At 48.2% G+C, this 20,408-nt stretch overlaps 1 protein-coding gene across 3 annotated transcripts in view; it reads left to right on the forward strand.

The window, feature by feature from the left end:
• CHCHD6 (coiled-coil-helix-coiled-coil-helix domain containing 6) overlaps positions 1–17,897 on the forward strand; it is a 383,759-nt gene extending 365,862 nt beyond the window's left edge. For all 3 annotated transcript variants that reach the window (XM_090285892.1, XM_090285893.1, XM_090285894.1), the window contains one exon: positions 17,687–17,897. In XM_090285892.1, the coding sequence (XP_090142018.1) occupies positions 17,687–17,867 (181 nt within the window). In that variant the 3' untranslated portion in view covers positions 17,868–17,897. The remainder of the gene's footprint in view (positions 1–17,686) is intronic.
• Positions 17,898–20,408: the final 2,511 nt, after the last annotated feature.

Consider the following 20,408-nt stretch of genomic DNA (forward strand, 5'->3'; position numbering starts at 1 on the left):
AATTAGAAAAAAAATCCCATTTACTATAGCAACAAGAAAAATAAAATACCTAGAAATAAACTTAACCAAGGAGGTAAAAGACCTGTACTCAGAAAACTACATAACACTGAAGAAAGAAATTAAGGAAGATACAAATAAATGGAAGCATATTCCATGCTCATGGATGGAAAGAATCAACATCATTAAAATGTCCATACTACCCAAAGGAATTTATAGATCCAATGCAATCCCTATTAAAATACCAGTGATATATTTCACAGACCTAGAACAAATACTTCAAAAATTTATGTGGAACCAAAAAGGACCCCAAATAGTCATAGCAATTTTGAGACAGAAAAACACGGTAGGAAGAATCATAATACATGACATCAAACTACTACAAAGGCACTGTAATCAAAACAGTCTGGTACTGGCATAAGAACAGACATATAGATCAATGAACAGAATAGAGAGCCCAGAAATAAATTCAGGTCTATATGGTCAACTAATATTTGACAAAGGGGGAAGGAACATGAAATGGAATGAGAAGAGCCTCTTCAACAAATGGTGCTGGGAGAACTGGACAGGGACGTGCAAAAAAAATGAAACTAGACCACCAATTTACACCACACACCAGAATAAACTCAAGATGGATCAAAGACTTAAATGTAAGCCATGACACCATAGAAGTCCTAGAAGAAAACATAGGCAGGAAAATTTCAGATATCCCACATAGCAATATTTTCACTGATGTATCTACTAAGGCAAGGGAAATAAAGGAAAGAATAAACAAATTAGACTATATTAGTCCCTCTCTATATCATGGCCTCACTATATCGTGGGACTTTTTAAAATATTATATTTAATTATTATTGTGGATTTTTTGCTATATCGCAGGATTTTGCAGTACTGTATATGTATGTTGTTAAAGTTACATAGGTTTAAGAGTGTAGAATATGTTTAAGAACAAAAGTAGTATTTATAAAAGTGTAGAAAAGGTTAATTAGGGAGTGGGAAGGGTTAATAAGGGACTGGGAACGTTTTATAAGTGTGTGGGAGGGGTTTATAAGCCTTAAAATATATATAAGTACTAAAATAAATGTAAGGTTCCTACTTTGTGGATTTTCACCTATCACAGGGGATGTCTAAAACGTAATACCCACAATAAGTGAGGGAATACTGTACGTTAAAGAGTTTCTGCTCAGCAAAAGAAAGCATCAGGAAGGTGAAAAGGGAACCAACCATATGGGAAAACATATTTGCCAATCATACCTCAGACAAAGGATTGATCTCCAAAATATATAAAGAACTTATATGTCTCAATTAAAAAAATGAGCAAAGGACCTGAACAAATACTTCTCAAAAGAGGATGTACAGAGGGTCCATAGGCATATGAAAGAATGCTCAACATTACTAGCTATCAGAGAGATGCTAATAAAAACCACAATGAGATACCACTTTACACCAGTCAGAATCTCCATCATCAACAAATCAACATGGAGTGAGAAGAGCTTCTTCAACAAATGGTGCTGGGAGAACTGGACAGGGACGTGCAAAAAACTGAAACTAGACCACCAACTTACACTTCACACCAGAATAAACTCAAGATGGGTCAAGGACTTAAATGTAAGCCATGACACCATAAAAGTCCTAGAGGAAAACGTAGGCAGGAAAACTTCAGATATCCCACGTAGCAATATTTTCACCAATACATCTTCTAAGGCAATGGAAATAAAGGAAAAAATAAACAAATGGGACTACATCAAACTAAAGAGTTTCTGCTTAGCAAAAGAAAACATTACCAAGATGAAAAGGAAACTAACCATATGGGAAAACATATTTGCCAATGATACCTCAGACAAGGGATTGATCTTCAAAATACATAGAGAACTTAGACATCTCAACACCAAGAAGACAGACAGCCCAATTTTAAAATGGGCAAAAGACCTGAGCAAACCCTTCTCCAAGGAGGATACACAAAGGGTCCATAGACACATGAAAGAATGCTCAATGTCACTAACTATTAGTGAGATGCAAATAAAAACCACAATGAGATACCACCTCACACCAGTCAGAATGGCCATCATCAACAAATCAACAAACAACTAGTGCTGACGAGGATGTGGAGAAATGGGAACCCTACTGCGCTGTTGGTGGGAATGCAGACTGGTGCAGCCACTATGGAAAACAGTATGGAATTTCCTCAAAAAACTAATAATGGAACTGCCTTTTGAACCAGCAAGTCCATTGCTAGGATTATACCTGAAGAATTCTGAAACCCCAATTCAAAAGAACCTGTGCACTCCTATGTTCATAGCAGTGCTATTTACAATAGCCAAGTGCTGGAAACAGCGTAAGTGCCCATCTGTAGATGAGTGGATCAAAAACCTGTGGTACATTTACACAATGGAATACTATGCAGCAGAAAGAAAGAAGGAACTCCTACCATTTGTGATAGCATGAGTGGAACTAGAGAGAATTATACTTAGCAAAATAAGCCAGGCAACAAAAGACAAATACCATATGATCTCACCTAATACAGAAAACTAATAAACAACACAAACAAACAAGCAAAATTGAACCAGAGGCATGTAAACAAGGAAAAAACTAACAGATACTGATGGGGAGGGGAGAAGGGGGTGGTAGGGAAAGGGTTTAGTAAAGGAACTAGTATAATTAACCCATGGACATAGACAATGAGATAGGGATTAACTTGGCGAAGGAGTGGGCTGGGTTGAGGGGAGCAACGGCAGAAAAAGTGGGACAACTGTAATAGAAAAACAATAAATAAAAAACAAAAACAAAAGAAAAAGGTCGCTGGTGGCCTCGATACCAGTGTGAGGTGCTGGGTCTGCCTCTGAGCCTTCTGTACATGGACAAGTCGCAAAGGGCAAGGTTGAGCCTTTGTCTCTTGAGGATCTAGCACACTGTAGACCCTCAGTAAATAGTTGTCACTTGAATGAGGAAGTGCCCTTCATTTACCTGGAGTACAACAGTGGAGTTACCTGTACAGTGGCATTCTCCATGAATAGACTTTGTGGCATGAGGGAGGTACAGGGCAAGAGAGTAGAGCTGATCAGGCCTTGGTTCTAGGAGCCTTGTCTGTGGGCATGGCTGCAGCTAAAGCTCGGAGCTCGAAGGACAGGCCCAGACATTTGGCCGTCCTATCACAGGAAGCCCTGGGCCAGGGCACCTGTATTGTCATGCTTAGAGGGGGCTCTCCACCTTGTGTTGGCCAGGATGTAGGCTGGAGGGCAGACTAAAGGAAGGGTTGTAAATTAGTCAGGAACTGACTAAGGTTGCCCTGCAGGGAGACAGGGCTCAGAGGGAAAAGGTGGGGAAAGAAGTGGCTTCTGCCCTAACTGGTGTGGCTCAGTGGGTTTGGCATCATCCCGCAAAACAGGTCACTGGTTCCATTCCTGGTCAGGGCACATGCCTGGGTTGCCTGGGTTGCAAGCCAGACTCCCAGTTGGGGACATGCTAGAGACAACTTATCTAGAGGCAACTGATCAATGTTTCTCTCCTCTTTCTCCCTCCCTTCCCCTCTCTCTAAAAATAAATAAATAAATAAATTTTTAAAAAGAAGTGACTTCTCCCAGACTGGGGTCCTAGAGGCCTTTTATGCAGTTACTAATGCTGGCTCCCACCTCTGCTGAGGGCCAGTGTTGGGGAAGGGGGTGTCCTGAACACCTTCAGCGGCCCCAGGCAGAACATGGCTGGGGCCCTGGGACCCCTCCACTCCAGAGCCAGGACCACCTGCAGTATGGGTCTCTGATTGGCAGAATCAGTGCCAGAAAGCTCTTCAGCCCCAGGCAGTCTTAATGTGGTGCTCTTCAGATACAAGACACCACTGTGACCCTGCTGTTTCCTTCCTCATCACAGCTGCCCAGAGGTGCCAACCTGTGTCCATCCCACACATCTAGTGAATCAGGAGTGGCCCTTAAGGGAAACTGTGCATGCTCTGTCATCTTTTCAATAAAGGAACAGAGCCAGGAATGGCCCTTTCCCATTCTGGATGTATGTGTCTACATTCATGTGTGTGCATGAAGTGGTAGTCCTGGGGAAGAATTCTGTCACAGGCAGCCTCTCCTTCATTGACTAAGCAGCACCAGAGGCCAGTTTATGTTTTGTCTCCTCTTGTGAGCAGAGCTCTCCTTTAGTGCTCAGCAGAAGGGCCATCTCGCCAGGCTTTGGCTCTTGGAATAGCTGCCTCCAGCCTGAGAGATGGAGGCAACTAGAGGCCAGCATTCAGCAGCTGATAGTGATCCCATGTGGCATGTCAATCGATGGTGGGATTTTTGGGTTTCACTTACCCAGGCTGAGTGGCACATTGTCAATAGCAGCCAGTTAAGCAAGTCCTTAGTAACCAGCTGGTCTCATCAACACCTCAGCGCTAGTTATGGATTAAAGCAGAAACCTTTCCTGAACAGCTAGATTGTCGCTGACAAAGATGAATGTCTAATTCACTTGCAATCTCCTTAGTGCTGCCTGTAATAAAAAGCATGCTCTATATAATCATCCCCTGCCAATGTTTCTCTGAAATTAAATAATCAGGAGGACATATAATAGTCCAGTTCCACACCAGGCCAATATTATCAGATTGATGTCAGCAGTGATAATAGAAGAAGGAGTAGTTGATGTGATTGCATTTATTAAATAAGAGAGCACAACAAGGGTTTAGGGCTGCACACAAGAGGGTGCTGTGTACACTCAGACTCTGAGGCTGAAGATGCTGTCCCCACCCTCTCCCAGACCAGCTGCACTGGTGGGATTGTTCACTGCCTTTGTTGTCTCTGTCCCACCTTTCCAGTTAATGCTGCTCTTTGTTCTCACCCTCCTTGCATGGCTGCACATTTATGATCTTCCTCCCTCACTCTCCCTGCTGTGGATCATGGCCTGCCAGCCCTCTTCCACTCCCCACTTGGATCAGCGAAATTCTGGCTCCAACAGGGGCTTTGCCTACTGTGTGGTTTGGGACAAGTGTCTTTTGTTTCTTTTTTGTTGTTTTGTTTCTTTCTTGGTTGTTTCTGCTTTCCTTTTTTAGAATATTTTGGGATCCTCCAAAGGTTGAGTGGAGCTAAGATGATGCTGTGGATAGCAAGGGCTATGGACCAAATACACCAGGTTTTTATCCTGGCTCCATCTCACTGCTGTGTGATCTCAGACAAGTCACTCAACCTTCTGAGACTAGTGTCCCCATCAACAGAAAAGGACAGTAATGTCCCGCTCATAGGGTTATTATAGATATGCCTAGGACCTGGCATTGCCCTGGCTGGTTTAGCTCAGTGGATTGAGCGTCGGCCTGCGAGCTAAGTGTCGCTGGTTCGATCTTCCAGTCAGGGTACATCAGAGAAGGAAAACTCTGACTCCAAAAAACCTCCGCTGCCTTGCGGCATACCTCTTCAGGGGAAAGGCTAAGGGAGTAAACCCCGACAGAAAATCCGGAGCCGGAGTCCCTAAGGCGGTTTGACGTTGTAGTCAACACCGGCAACTTCTGCGGCGCACCTGAACCCAAGCTGTATCGACTCCGTCTTTCCCTTGGACCCTTCAGCTGCGAAGAGAGGGGGGGTCTGCTGCATGGGCAACAGCAGACCCTCCATATCACCCTGCCCAGGCTCTGTAGCTTCAGCGTCATCGCAAGATGTCGATTCAACACGGGAGGAGACAGATACCATGTCACTCCCGAGTCGGACTGCACAGCCATTCTTGGCGGTGCAGATAGACTCTGAAGAAGCTACACCATCGTCTCTCGAGACGGACGGCTGCCGACGACGAGGACCTGGCAGGTATTGGTTCTCAGAATGACCAGGACCACAAGCCTGTCCAGATACAATCTCAGATGAGGCTAGATTTTCCACCCCTACTGTATACCAAGATAGAACCGTGCCCCTTGTCGTCGTACCTCCCATAGCCTGATCTTCATCCAGATCTCTCCCTCTGGGGAAGGCTTCAAAGGAGCACATGTAACAGCTCTAGAGATTTGGTTGTGAATTATAGCTCTTTCATTTTCCAGTTAGGTGAAAGACTACAAGTCAGAGGAACCAGTTCTTCTCTAGATGAAGATAGTAACCCACAGGGGTGACAGATATCAGGCACTGTGCAGGCCACAGAGCCTGGCATTTGCTGGATGCTCATTAAAGAACGGTTGCTATGGCCAAGGAGCCTTATGTCATAGAAGCTTGCATGTTGCTATGTTAGAAGATGTCTAGTGATTCATCTGCCTCCCACCAATTTCCATTGGTCTGGAACTCCAACTGTACCTCTGGAGAACAGGTCAGATTCCTTTTCCTGCATGGCTGCATGGATTTCCTAGGGCTGCTACGACAAAGAACCAAAATCAGACTGGCTGTCCCTGAAGGTGGGAGGGTTGTTCTGCTTTGTGCTTTTCCCCAAGCTCCTTGGCATTCCCTGGCTTGTAGATGCATCGCTCCAGTCTCTGCCTCCGTCACACTGTGGCCTTCAACCTGTGTTTCTGTGTCTCAGTGTCTCTCCTCTTCTCATAAAGACACCAGTCATATTGGATTAAGGCCCCACCCCCACCCCAGAATGACCTCATTCTAACTACTTGTTTTCAATTAAGGTCACATTCTGATGTTTCAAGGACATGATTTTGGGGGTAGACTCTCCAACCCACTGACCTTCAATGTGTGCAGACAATTCTCAGGAGCCGTTGATCCCACAACCTCACCACATTGTCTTCTCTAGACAGCCTTTTTGGCTGCACTAAGTGACAGACACCCAGCCCCAGTTAACATAAGCCAAAGACTGAGTGTATTCGATTGTGCTACAGGAAAGCAAAAAACAGTTCTAGTTGCACATCAAGTTCAGATGGTGTGAGGGTATGTTTCTTTCTTGACCGTGGCCATGGCTGTTGGAGGTCTAGATACAGATCTTCCCTGTGGGGGCACAGTTTCGGCTCTGTACCTTTCATTGGGCTCGTGAGGTTGTGGGACTGGACCGTGCTAGCCCAGTGTCGATCATCTGGACCAGGGCAGGCAGAGCCCCATGGAAGCTGTAAAGGGTACATCTGCTTCATCTGGTGGTCATGCACTAATGGATGAGCATGGTGCACAGTTGCTGCTTTATAAAGTTGAGTTCCTGAGGCCCTCATGTGAGAGCATCTGGGAAATCGTCACTGAGGTACTCCCTTAAGGGCACACCCAGTCACATGCTCTCTCCATGCAGCTTAAGTCCTGTATGGACACAGATAGGTGGACATGGAATCCAGTGGTGTGTGTGCTGGTGAGGGCAGACTGAGGAGGCTCCCATAGGCAGAGAAGGCTGCTCAAAGCTCTGCCCCATGGATAGGGCAGTGAGACCAGAGAGAAGGAACAGACACAATGGGAAAAGCCTCTGGGGTCCCCAGGCCATGTGTTGGGTGCTTCCCCCTGGTGCAGCTATGTTTGGGTGAAAGTGGGAGCAAGGCCAAGAAGCCAGTAGGCCACCCAAAGCCTGAAACTAGAGCCCTCACCCAGCTCATGAGGTGTTTGGGACACAACCTGACCTCTTAGAGCATTTGGGCTAGTGGCCAGTAATTTTAACAGCACAGCTAAATACAAATGACAGATGGCAGTAACAGGGTGTGTGGGGACCACTCAAGGGCAGTGAGTCTGGAGTAAGATTCACACCTGATTGCTGGCTATGTTTATCAGATGGTGAGCATGAGCAAACTTCTGGGTTTCTCTGGGCCACTATTTCTTCATTTAAGACAAACTAAAAAAACGTATAGTTCCCACCTTATAGAGTAATTCTTAACATAGGGTCCAGTGAACTGTAATCACCCAAGAAATGGGGCTTTAAATTAGCTTGTTTTAGAAATCTGGCCTGCTTTATATTCTAGAAAAGTTACTGATTGCAGTAGAGAGGATGAGCTAGAGATAAGGAAGAGTTTAACTTTGTTGTAATGACGATGGAGACAAGGGGTTGCACTGGGGGCTTTTTGGAGATAAAACCTAGTGTGGCTTCGGTGTGATGGGCAGGTGGGAGTAGACTGTGGGAGGAAGTCAGGGACAACTGGGTGTCCAGCTAGGCCGGTGGTGTTGATGATATCATCCAAGGTAAAAGTGAGGAGGAGGTGCGCTGGGGCAAGAACCAGACCTCCTTGCAGGCTGCTTGCTGGGCTGCTTAGCCATCAGTGCCCACACAGGCAAAGACCTAGAGGCTCATATCCTGGACAGTGAACCCATGCACTGGTGTGCTGGAAGAGAGCTAGCAGAGTGGAGTCAGGAAAGGGCCTCTGAGCCTTGGGAACAAGTGGTGCTGCTGGCCTGGCGAGTGGGTGGATGGGCACTTTTGAGCAAGACAAGCTCATGAGGCTGGCCTGAGGAACAGGGTTGAGAGGGAGCAGAGTCCAGGCAGTGCTTCTGGGAAAGAAAAGTGGCTGAGAGGAGATAAGAAGCAGAAGTTTTTGGGGGTTTGAAACAGTTTCAGGCTTTTGGAAAGATGAATGTTTTCAGTAGAAAAAGTAGAATGGCAAAGGCCTAAGAGAGAAAGGCCAGTGGGAGTTGAGAAGAAATCGCTGATTGGCCCTGCAGGGAGTGGCATGGGAAAGGGAAACTGGGAGGGCAAGGGAGAGGCCACAGAGGAACTCAGGGATAGCTAGGCCTCAAAAGGCCTGAGCACTAAAGAGAAGATGAGGACCTTCTAGAAAGATCAGCTTACCAACTGGAAGGCCTAGAGGAGTCTGCTCTGGGAACTACCCAGAATTGGATGAAAGGAGGGGCGGAGGATAGCAGGAGACAGGAAGGTTTGACCTCTACAAACTTGAGCCAGAGGCCCTTAGGGAAGCACCTGAGGGGGATAGATGGGCCATGTGGATGGAGGATGAAGGATGGAGGATAGTTGGAGGCAAGGACAGCAGTAAGGGGCATCTAGAGCCACCCAGGTAAGGGTAAGTTAAGTCACCAGGGATAAAGAGGATAAGTTTCTGAGCTACTTGGGAGTTGGAATGGATAAAGCTTCAGTTTTCCTTTTCATTGGAAAGAGGCAGAGCTGATACAGTAAGAAGGTAAGAGGAAAACATTTAGAATGGAGGCAGGACAGTGCTAGAACTAAGGTAGGGAGGCATATAGAACAAAAGCAGAGGAGCCATCTAGAATGAAGGCAGGGAGAGACATCTAGAATGAAGACAAGTGGGAGATATCTAGAATGACTCTAGGTCTCCAACTGGGTTGGGTAACTGGAGGGATAGTGATGCCACTCACCAAGACAGGGACTAGGGAAGCAAAGTTGGTTCCTTGGTGCTAAATAGTGAATTATTTAAGAAAAAGAAGATCAAAACTATGAACATTAAAATGACAACAAACTCACAAATATCAACAACTGAACCTGAAAAATAAAAACAAACAAACTAAGCAAACAACCAGAATAGGAACAGAATCATAAGTATGGGGACCATCTGGAGGGTTATCAGCTGGGAGGAGGGAGGGGGAGAATAAGAGAAATGGTGCAGGGATTAAGAAGTGTAATTGGTAGGAACAAAATAGGCAGGAGGATGTTAAGAATAATATAGGAAAGGGTGAAGCCAAAGAACTTACATGCCCTTACATGAACTGGGGGGTGGGGGGGTAACTGGAGGGAAGGGGGATACTAGGCAGAGGGGGGCAAAGGGGAAAATATGGGTACAACCATTATAGCATAATCAGTAAAGTATACTTAAAAAAATAAGTGGTGAATTCCATTGAGGACACCATCAGTTGGGGTATCGTATGCAGCTTGGGTGGAAGGCTTTAGGGGCCTGTGGGGTCCAGGGGTCTTGTGTTCCAAATGGTTAATTGTTGGGATGGGAAGAGGAGAAGTTAGAAGGTTGGCAGGAGTAATTGCTGAGCTAGCCCAGGGGTCTGCTTGGCGAAGGAAAGGAGAAAGGGTTTTTTGTGTCCCAAGGGGGTAGAGTGGGGAGTGGCGGCCTGGAGATGGAGTAGTGCCCACTGTGCAGTGCCTGGCAGTGTGTGTGATACTCACTTCTTAGGAGGGGAACTGGGCTGCAGCCTGGAGAGTTTAAGGCAGCTCTTCACTGTCCTCATGGACCTGACTGCATGTGCTGCTGTGGGATGAGAGGGAGGAGTGTGTTTTTATTCCTGGCTAATACTTTGTCTTTTTCTGATGTTCTTATCACTACTCTGATCACAGAAACATGTTATTGCCACCAAGGAGGCAGAACTCTGGGTCATGGGCAGCATTGCAGGAGGGGTTGGTGGGTGCATGCATGATTTTGAATGCCCAGAGATCATCATGGCATTGATGCAGCCTGTTAGCCTTTTGGGGGTCCTCACTCCCCAGCATTTGCATCATATCCCTGGTAACCAGTCAGCCAAAGGGCCTATTGTCTGAGTGGACAGGGAAGTGCTTGGAATCGGGTGGTCTCTGCTTACTTTTGCCCATCTGTGGCCATCATGCCCACGCCCAGGGCTCTTAGAGGCAGGCTGTGGTTGCCTTCTGTGCAGGTGGAGCAGCAGCCAGTTTCCTGAGTGCCCGTGACACCACTGGACCAGAGGCCACAGTGGTTCTGAGTCCTGAGTGGCTCTGCATGTTGGGGCTCTCCTCCCCATCTGACTCCTGACCACATGGTGAAAGGTGAAAGTGGCAAAACCAGACCTTTGCCCTGGGTTTATCAGATCCCCAAATCTGTGCTCTCCCTCCTGGCCCCCAGGGCACTATGTTCAGGTTTTCTGGCTCCTTGGAGAAGGGATGCTATGATTGGTGCCTCCTTTCCTCAGGCACCAATCCTGGAGAGAGAGGCCTGGGCAAGCTCTGAACTGGGTCTGGAATGATATGGAAGCTGAGGTTATAGAGAGAGGACATGTTCAGACAGGGTTCCATTGTCAAGCCCACATCTGGAGTCATAACGCCCAAAGCCTCCTTAGCTCTGTTCCACCAGGTGCCACCATTAACCCCAGCCTCCCTTCCTCAGCTGTTCCCAGTTCTCCTGACCCCTGCCCCGCTTTGATGTCCCACACTATCAACCAGGTTGTTAAAGAGAGTGGCATTGCACAATACACACTGCTGTCTGTTCTTTAGCAGTCTCTGGGCAGGAGGTATCCCCATTATTAAGCACCCCAAAGCCAACAGACACCCTCATACAGGGGAACAGGGCTTATCTCAATCCCTGGGAATTTCACAGAACACTCTAGATATTTTGTGTATTGTGTGTGCATTTGAAGAGCAGCTGGTCACAAGACTAGATGTTTTGGAAAATCTGAGCAGTTTCTTGTGCAGTGTAAACAAGGTTACCATGGACCAGGGCCAGGTAGGACTGTACTTGGATAGAAAGCACCTACTTTCATGGATGATTTGACCACAGGCCTAGCCCTACCCTTCTCAGCGAAAGCCTTTTATGTGTCGATCTGTGCTCTCCCTGTCAGATCTCATTCAGAGCATTTTGCAGGCAAATGGGTGAAATTTCTTCCAGCTGACATTTGCTTACCATCCTGTCTCCTCATATTGTTACTGATAAATCCCTGAGGAGTGAGGCCTCTGCAGTCCCTGAGGTGGTGCTGGTGTGAAGGGGATGGATTTCACCATGGCCCAGTTTTTCCGGAGCTGGGAGCCCACTAGGTGTTTGGTGAGGTCTGCCCTCAAAACACACAGTGGCCCTTGTTTAGGGACCTGAAACCAAATGAGGAGGGAACAGAGAGAGTGGGACAAGTTATGAAGAGATTGCTCTGCCCATTTACAACCCTCAAAGCGAGAGTCGTGTCTCTGTTTTAGTCGTGTCTCTGAAGAGGGCAAAGCTCTTTGGGGTCTGGGCTCTAGTTCTAGGATGACTCAGCCACCCCACCTGACGCAGGTCACTCAGACCTCACTTATCCTGTTTCAGAACACCTCTCCACATAGACCTGTGAGCCTTGCACAGACCTGCAACTCAAAACAGCTCTGCCCCTACTGAACCTGGTGCTTCCCCAGTCAAGGAGGCCTGCTGTGCCCACCAGCAACTGAGCCGCAACCAGGAACAGGCCCTCCTGGGGGTCACAAGATGATAGAGTGCTGCTACAAGGGAATGCAAAAGAGGGTGCAACAACACCTGTGTCCTCAGGTGCTCCTGCTTCAGGGGCCGTGCCCACTGAGGAAAGGCAGTGTAGGACTGGTGTGAAGAACAACAGGGGTACCAGGAGAGAGCCCACAGAAAGACACAGCCTCACAGGCTGCACCCTGCAAGGACAGGTCTGAAACAGAAAAGGAGAGGCCCCTGCCTCCCGAGAATGGAGAACCAGAGAGTAAAACAAAGAGGGGAAGGCAGTGGAATGGAGAGCAGAAAGCTAAGATCTGTGACTTCATGGTGTTCCTAAAGGAGAACATGAAGCAGCTAGAACTGAAGTGGTAAGCATAGTCAGAGAGAGAACTTGGCAAAAATGGAATTCCCATCCAAAGCCTGTCTCTCCTTCAGAAAAAAATCCATTTGTAAAGGCCCATAAATAGACACATTCATGTCAAAAAGTTTTTACATACAAGAATGGAGAGACATTCTACAGGAATTGGAAGAAGCAGGTGGTTACCCCACTGCACCCCAGTTGTCTGCAATGACAGATGGAACCCAGGGAGAGGATCCCCTGATTTGAGGAGCCCATCTGTCTCCATGTGCTGAGAAAAAAACCCACATGTCCTCCTTAAGTAAGAAATCTCTAGGACCTCCTTTGTGCTGTGTGCACATGAACCAGAACTGTGTCCTCAAGGATGGGAATGGCCTCATCCCCCGTGGTTGCATCCTCAGAAGGCAACCTGATGGAACCACATATTGCTGGGGCAGATCCTACCCAGCATGGCCTGCTGGGAAAACCCTTCTGCTCCACTTCTTCCTGGAAATGAGAAGGTTGTTTCTCCTGGCATGCCCTTTACCTTCTGAGTTGCAAACATTCGAGTTGGCATGGCATGGCTTCTTCAGTTTATAAATCATCATTTTTATTCCAGTTCTCTGCCTGAGTTTTAACTGGTCTTAGCCAAACCTGGTCACTTCACTCCCCTCATTAGTGATAGTTTCAGAGGTAGGCATTTGACCCAATTCTGGCTAATGGAAAAGAAGAAAGCTGATATGCATGAACAACAGACCTCAGATGACAGCCACCATGCTGGTTTGGTGCAGGAGAAGGAGGAAAGATCTGGGCCAGGGTGGCATCACTGATAGCACAACAGTACTGGAAGTGCCACCTCCAGACTCTTACAATGTGGCAGTAAATCCTAGGTGTCTCATTTCCTAAGCAGCTGAGTATTCTATTCCTTTATGTGTGTAACTGATGAACTCAGTGTCTTTGAGTTACCTTAAAATAATAATGGTGCAGTACATAAAAAGCTGTGGTATATTTATACAATGGAATACTATGCGGCTGTAAAAAAGAGGGAAATCTTACCTTTTGTGACAGCATGGATGGACCTGGAGAACATTATGCTAACTGAAATAAGTCAGTCAGAGAAAGACAAATACCATATGATCTCATTTATATGTGAAATCTAATGAAGAAAATAAATAAACAAACAAAATAGAAACACGCTCATAGATAGAGAGCAGACTGACAACTCTCAGACGGGAGGGCATTGGGTGAAAAGGGTGAAGGGATTAAGCAAAAAAGGTTATTGACACAGACAACAGTATGGTGGTTACCAGAAGGAAAGCGGGGTGGGGGGAGGTAAAAGAGGTTAAAGGGGTGGTGATAAATGGTGGTAGGAGATTTGACTTTAGGTGGTGAGCAAACCATATAGATGATGTATGATAGGGTTCTAAATCTGAAACCTATATAATTTTATTAACCAGCATTACCCCTAAAAATGAAAAAAATTTAAATAATAACGGTGCTGTTCTGTTCTAGCACCTACTACTGCATGGCTAGATCTTTAAAATATAGAGATCCTGGGCTGGCAGAATTATTCACCTACAGTTTCTCCTGTGCAACAGGAGCAGAGCTGTATAAGGCATATAGTGATCTTTCCATTGCTGGGAGCCTTGGTGAGTGGTTTTCTGAATTTTTAACTCTCACTGAGCGCCCTGAACCATGGGTGGCATTTATTCTGAAAGGCGTCATCAGGTGTTTCAACCCCAGCTACAGGTGCGACAGTTCCCATGCAGACTTAGCCTGCAAACCAAGTCAGAAAACCGTCTGTGGGGCCAGTGTGACCCAAACTGTGTTTAAAGAATATTCCTGCATCTTCCACCTCCTCTGTATGACCTTGGGCAAGTTACTTAACCTCTCTGTGCCCCAGTTTCCTGATTTGTAACAAGGGGTGATAAATAACAGCACTCCATGCACAGAGCTTTTAGGAGGAGGGTGGCGTCTGGCATGAAGGCAGCACTATGGTGTGAGAGTGTGTGTGAGAGAGAGAGGAGGAGGAGGAGGGGGAGGAGGAGGAAGAGGAGGAGGAGAGAAAGGGAGGGGAGGGGAAATTGAAAAGGAGTCAGGAGGAACTATACCAGTCAGAGAGGAGCCCAAGGACACTGGTGACCAACTTTAGTATAATCTTTATTTCACTTTTTTGTTTTTGTTTCATATTTTAAAAAGAAAATCTTGAGGTTCTGTAGGTGCTAAACCTCCTTTGAAAAATGAAGAAAGAAAAAAATAGTAAAGTACTCCCAAAATACCGAAGTGGTTATCTCTAGGAAGTAAGATTCTGAACAATTTTCTTTTTTAGACGTTCCTATAGTATTTCAGGTCTCCTCGTTGTGCATGTATGGTTTTGAAATCAGAAAAACAACTTTGTGTGAGAAAGTAGGTACAATGTGTGTCACCATGTGGTAACAAATCAGGTGTACAACTTAGGCCAGAATTGCCCTGGAGGCAGAAAGCGTCAGCGGAGGTCCTCCATCTGGCCACTGAGCCCTCTCCCCCTAGAGCAAGACCCCAGTCCTTCTGGCATCTGCTGCTGTCGAGCCTGAGCTCCCACAGCACTAGACCCCCTGTGGCCCCCTTGTTCTCTCTGAGGAATAACTGGATGCTCATGGGCCAAGCCTGTTGCCTAACCCATGTCGTTGAGTGAGTGAGCCAGTTCCTTCCCCTGCCCACTGCAACCAAGTCCCAGGCCTGCCTGCTCTCTGTTCTGTAGGCCTCGCAGGCTGCAGCCTGTGTGCTTGGGGCTGCAGGCCCAGATCCTTCGCTGCTACCGTGACCACCTGCATGAGGTGCTCCTGTGCTCGGACCTGGTCAAGGCTTACCAGCACTGCGTGAGTTCTGTCCACAAGGTAAGCCCCTGGGCTGCTGGGCTGTGGGGGCATTGGAGGCAGGCACTGCGAGGGCTGACAGTCTTCCATCTTTGTCTGCTACATCAGACATTCTAACCTCAAGGTCTCTGCCTTTTACACAATGAGAGACTTGTAGGCTTTAGATTCTCTCAGTTCCCTCCTGGTTCAGATGTCCTGCCTGGCTGTTTCCATCAGTGCTCCTGGAAATCTGGGATCGGAAAAGGGCCCTATGGGCACTGGACCCTACAAGGCCAAGTCTAGAAGCAGCACTGGGTAAAGTCAGGCCCCACCTTCAAGGGGCCAGTCACCTAGCTTATGACACCCACTTCTTACCTTTTAGCACTTGGGGGTAGGAGAATGGAGGAGGGCCCATGATATAGCATAGGGGTCATGGAAAGGGCAGGGAAGCCCTGTGGAAGGGAAGAGGCTTGGGGTTCTGGAGCTGGAGGAGGGGGTGTGGTCTGCCTTAGAAGATGAAGGGCCTGAGGGTACCTCTCTGCCCACTCCACTCCTATGGTCATCTGAAGGGGACCAGCCTCTGATGGGTGGGAAAGGTTAACAGTGGGCTCAAGTCTCAGGGGCGCTGCGGCTGTCCTAGACATCTGAGGCTGACAGCTTCCCTCCCCTGCGATGTGGTCCCAAGGGTCTTTCACTCTTTCCCTGACCCTCCCAGACAATTCTTGTTCTCCTCCTCCCACATCCACCAATTCCTCTTCCTCTTCTAGACCATTCCATTCCCCTACACTGTTCTAGAATGGACTTGGCCCTACCCCCACCCTGACATAGCATTCCCTGCCCCCCGCCCCCATACACACACACCTAGGGGCACCTTGGCTTGGACCCACCAGAGGGCTGGTATGTTTGTTAAATGAGTTGTGGGCCCTGGCCAAGTGTCTCAGTTGGTTGAAGCATCGTACATGAACCAAAAAGATTGCAGGTTCAATTCCCAGTCAGGGCACTTACCTAGGTTGTGAGTTTGGTACAGGAGGCAACCAGTCAATGTTTCTCTCACTCTCTCTCTCTCTCTCTCTCTCTCTCAAATCAAATCCTTGAGTGAGGACTTTTTTTTAAACTATAAGATGGGGTCTTTTTCCCGTGGAAAAGCCTCTTTTGCCCAAGTAGGGAACAAACTGCTGTGAGTACTGATGGTGGAAAACCTAAGGTCAGAAGTCAAGTGACCCTCAGGCCTGATTAGGCAGAGTCTGCCGCTCAACAGCCTGGCCTCACCAGAGCCCTTCTCACTTTTCTGTCAGCCTGTCTGAGGCTCTACCCAGCTCACACCTGCCCAGGGTCAGTTCTGGGACAGAGTGAACCCAGCTGCCGGTCCACACGGGATTAGGTGAGTGCAGAGCCTGGAAAGGGGGTCATTTCCTTGCTCCTGTGGAGTATGGAAAGCTCTTTGCTCGACTTCAGGTTGAGCAGAAAGGACATTGCCAACCATTGCTGCAGCCCCATCCATGGAAGGAGCCTGGAGCTGGGCCAACTTGCTAGACTATATTGGGTGGGCCCTTCCAAGGCCCCGCACACCACACACCTAACTATTTTTACCAAGCAAAAGACCTGGGGTCCTACTGCAGCCCCCTTGGCTTCCTGGCAGAGCCCCATCTTTGTCCTCTCTCTCTCTATCCAGGCCCCACATTCATGGAGTTGTCAGTCCCTTCCCACAGCAGAGTATATCTTTAACAGTTGTACAAATGTAGCTTCATTGCACCGAGGCCAAGATACGGTCACAAAGGAAGGCAGGTTGCATTTAAAGCCCTTGTGCTTTCTAGCTGCAGCATGCCTGAGAGAGATCCTGGGGCACTGCCAGGCCTGGCTTCCTCTTTCCCTCACCTGTGCCCTCCCTTCCCGCAGAAAAGCATGTTTGACCAGACTCCAGAAGGGCCTCGGTGCCAGACCTTCCAACTGCACCCTGTGTGTAAAACATAGACAGTTCCAGAAAAATTCCCACTGCCCCCTGCCAGCCTCCATCACAGAAAGAGTTCAAGGGTTTCTAATAGTGATTTGCTTCTAGAAACAGTCAGGTGGCAGCATCTCTGGCACCAGGGAGTAGGTGCAGGAGAGAGGCCCGACTGGTTGGGAGTTGTGCAGAAGATACTTTCCAGACTGAACAAGTTCCTGCCCCTGTGCAGCACCTTCCAAGCCTGGGGACATGAGCATTTGTGTGGATGTGGGCAGTAAGCAAAAATGTGAGGGCTTTGCACCAGAGCATGCTCTCTTTGAGTGGTTTCTGATAGGTAATTCTCAGAGAACAGAGGGGAGACTTCAGTGGGGCTGAGGAGAACTGAACTGAGACCTGCCTGTCCATGGGGGTAGGGAGGTCAGATGATTGGAGGGTCCGTGTTAGCTGGTCCCTACAATCACGTGCTGAGTGGACACTGGGCATGGAGGTGAAGAGGCCTACCTCTGGGTCTCAGGACCAGCTGGGGAGGACTGTTTCCATTAAACAGTCATACTCCTGAGCAGCCCAAGAGCCTGGGCCCACTTAGAGCCTAGGCCTAAAGATGTGCAGGGCCATGACTAAACTCTGACCTGTTGTCTTTGTAGGGTTGAGAAGCAACTGTCATTCCTGACCCTGGCAGTGCCTTGGAGCCGTGAAGAAAGGACCAATTATGGGACCACTGCCTACAGACCCCCAGGCCACAGCCATTTTCTGTCGGATGCCCATGATGTCCCTGTGCTTGGGGCCACCATGTTCTTAAGAAATGGAGGATGTGCTACTGTCTGAAAACAAATAAAGCAACTATCTTTGTTTTCATTCATTTCTGCAGCTGGCAGATAGCCACTGCTGCCTCTCTGTACAGCCCTGTGCTGGGCCCAGCATTATAGGCTAATGAGACAGGCTGCACACCTTGAAGAGCACCCAGCCTAGCAGGGGAGACAGGTGGGAACCTATAATTCTGCTGCAACCACAGAAGCAGGTATAAGATAAAATGAAAGGAAAATGTTTTTTTCTAGGGACAAAGCAGGGAAAACAGGCCAGCTTCCTGACAGAGGCTCTGCCTCGGTTCCAATTCAAAGCTGAATGGAGGACTGCTGGGCAAGCTAAAGGCTGTTGAGAGTGGGATCCCAGATGTGGGATTGGGGGAGCACAGACTGTGCACACTGGGCACTTGCAGAACGCAAAGTGGGGGCCAGAGGGCAGGGGGTAGATGCCCTCTGCTGGTGGGCTCTCTAGCAGGGAGCAGCGTTTTCCAGTCCCTCTGAGTGATGCCACCCACATTCCCAGGGGAGGATGGGCTCAAGTGGGGCAGGACACCTGAAGGCTGGTGGGGTAAGCAAGGAGACAGATGGAGGCCAAGCTCGGGAGCTAAAATGGCAGGGCCCTGGGTCTGAGTGGGAGAGGGGGGAATCAAGGATGATTTCTAAATTTCTGGCTTGGGTGCTATTGATTTAAAGACTGAAATAAGGGACACAAGGGATTGAGAGAGGCAGACAACAGCTGGGTTTGAGATGTGCTCCGCTCAGTTGGTATCTGAACACTGACCTGCTAGTCCTTGATCTTTGGCAGGACCTCCAGCTAAGGCATCTTGAGCACCCAGCGCTGCACTCTGGCCTGGCCCAGTGCTGCGAGGCGGCCAGAGGAATTTGAGGCGGGACTCCTGATCTGCTAACCGCTCTGCTGGTGACCTTGCATTTCCTGCTAAAGTTTGTTTGGAGAGCCCCAAGTCATCTGGAGCTAAAAGACTGCAATCTTAACTCAAGCTTTGCAACCCAAACAGCTCTGCTCATCCCCAGATCGTCATTCACAAACTCAAGTGGGAGGTTGAGGCTTGGTGGTGTCCAGGTGTCTGAGCAGGTAGTATAAAGCAGTTTTATTCAGCTAGGCTACAATTGGCTGAGAGGAAAAGAGCTTTAAGAGATGCCCTCTCTAGAAGTTCTAGGTCAGCTAGAGGTGACCACACAGACATGAGTGGTCAGGGTGGATATCAGGGTGCTCTGTCCTGAGCCCCTCCTAGTCTTCCCCTGGCAGCCCAGGGAGGGGCTGGCCCTCTGCAAGGTCAGCCTAGTGGACAGATCACCTGGCTGATTGTTGTTGTTTTATTTTGTTTTTTATTTATTTTTATTGTATTTTTTTCCATTATCATTTAACCCCCTTATACCCTCTTCCACCTCCACCTGGCCTCTGGTGTTCAGGGCTTTGTCCAACTTCCAAATCTCACAGGAATAACTCCAGACTCCACACTCCTATGCAAGAGTCATTTAGGGGCAGTGGTGTGTACACATGGATCCCTATGTACCTGTCCACCTGTGCATTTGTGTACATAGGTACCTTTGTGTGTATGTGCATGTATATGCATGTGTACTTGTGTTTGTGCACAGGCAGCCAGTCATGTTTGCCACCTGCTAATGCTCCTAGCCTCTCTCTACTTGGATCTCAGATAATTTCCCTAACTCCTTTGGAGTCAGAACCAAGCTTCCCTTGCCTGATATCCACCCTTTGCCTATGGGGTACTTAAGAGATGTGAGTTCAAAGCCATCTGTGTCATTGCGTTGGAATATCAGTATGTGCAGGGGAGAGGGTGCGTGTGCTCAGGGTGCAGGCTTTGTGTGCTTATGTGTATGCATCTGTACATGACCTCCTTAAGTGTGAACCTGTGTCTCCAATCCCTCCACATGGCCGTAGCTAATAGAAAGTCACGCCTGAGAGAGCACTGCATGGGTAAGGACTGTGTCCAGCAGGATGTGGGCCTGGAGGCAGACAGTCCTGGGCTTAGGTCCCAACTGCCTGACTGTTGAAAGGAGTGTTAATACCCATCCCACCCAGTTGTGGGGGATTAAATATGATGATGCTGGCTGTGAGTGACATCTAGGATCCAAACAGGAAACTATTGTAGAAAGCACTCTAGTTATTTAAACATAGGGAATTGAATGCAGGGAGTTGATCACAAAGGAGACAGAGGAACTGAAACCTTAAATGGAATGGTGTAGTAACCCAGAAATTAGCAACAGTGGGAAGGTTCTGTCACCCTAGGGCTAAAGGGACAAAGGGAAGAGGCAGGATTGCCCAGTGAAAGCTGGCACCACAGGGGCTCTGCTCAGAAGAGCTGGAACCAAGAAGGGGACACAGCTGCTGCAGGAGATGTTGCCTATGGGCCCTCCCCTCCTCCCACCCTCCAGCCTCCATTCATTCGTGCCTCTCGTTGGCTGAACCTAGCAGGGATGGGGGGGCAGGTCAGCGCCAGAGCTGCCCCTTACATGGAGGAGTGGCGCTGAGGCCCAAGACCACAAGCAGGTTAGCAGGAAGCACATGAGCAGGACCTTTGGA

This window comes from Furipterus horrens, unplaced genomic scaffold (genome assembly GCF_987537825.1).
Source record: "Furipterus horrens unplaced genomic scaffold, mFurHor1.1.pri manual_scaffold_8, whole genome shotgun sequence".
Lineage (NCBI taxonomy): Eukaryota > Metazoa > Chordata > Mammalia > Chiroptera > Furipteridae > Furipterus > Furipterus horrens.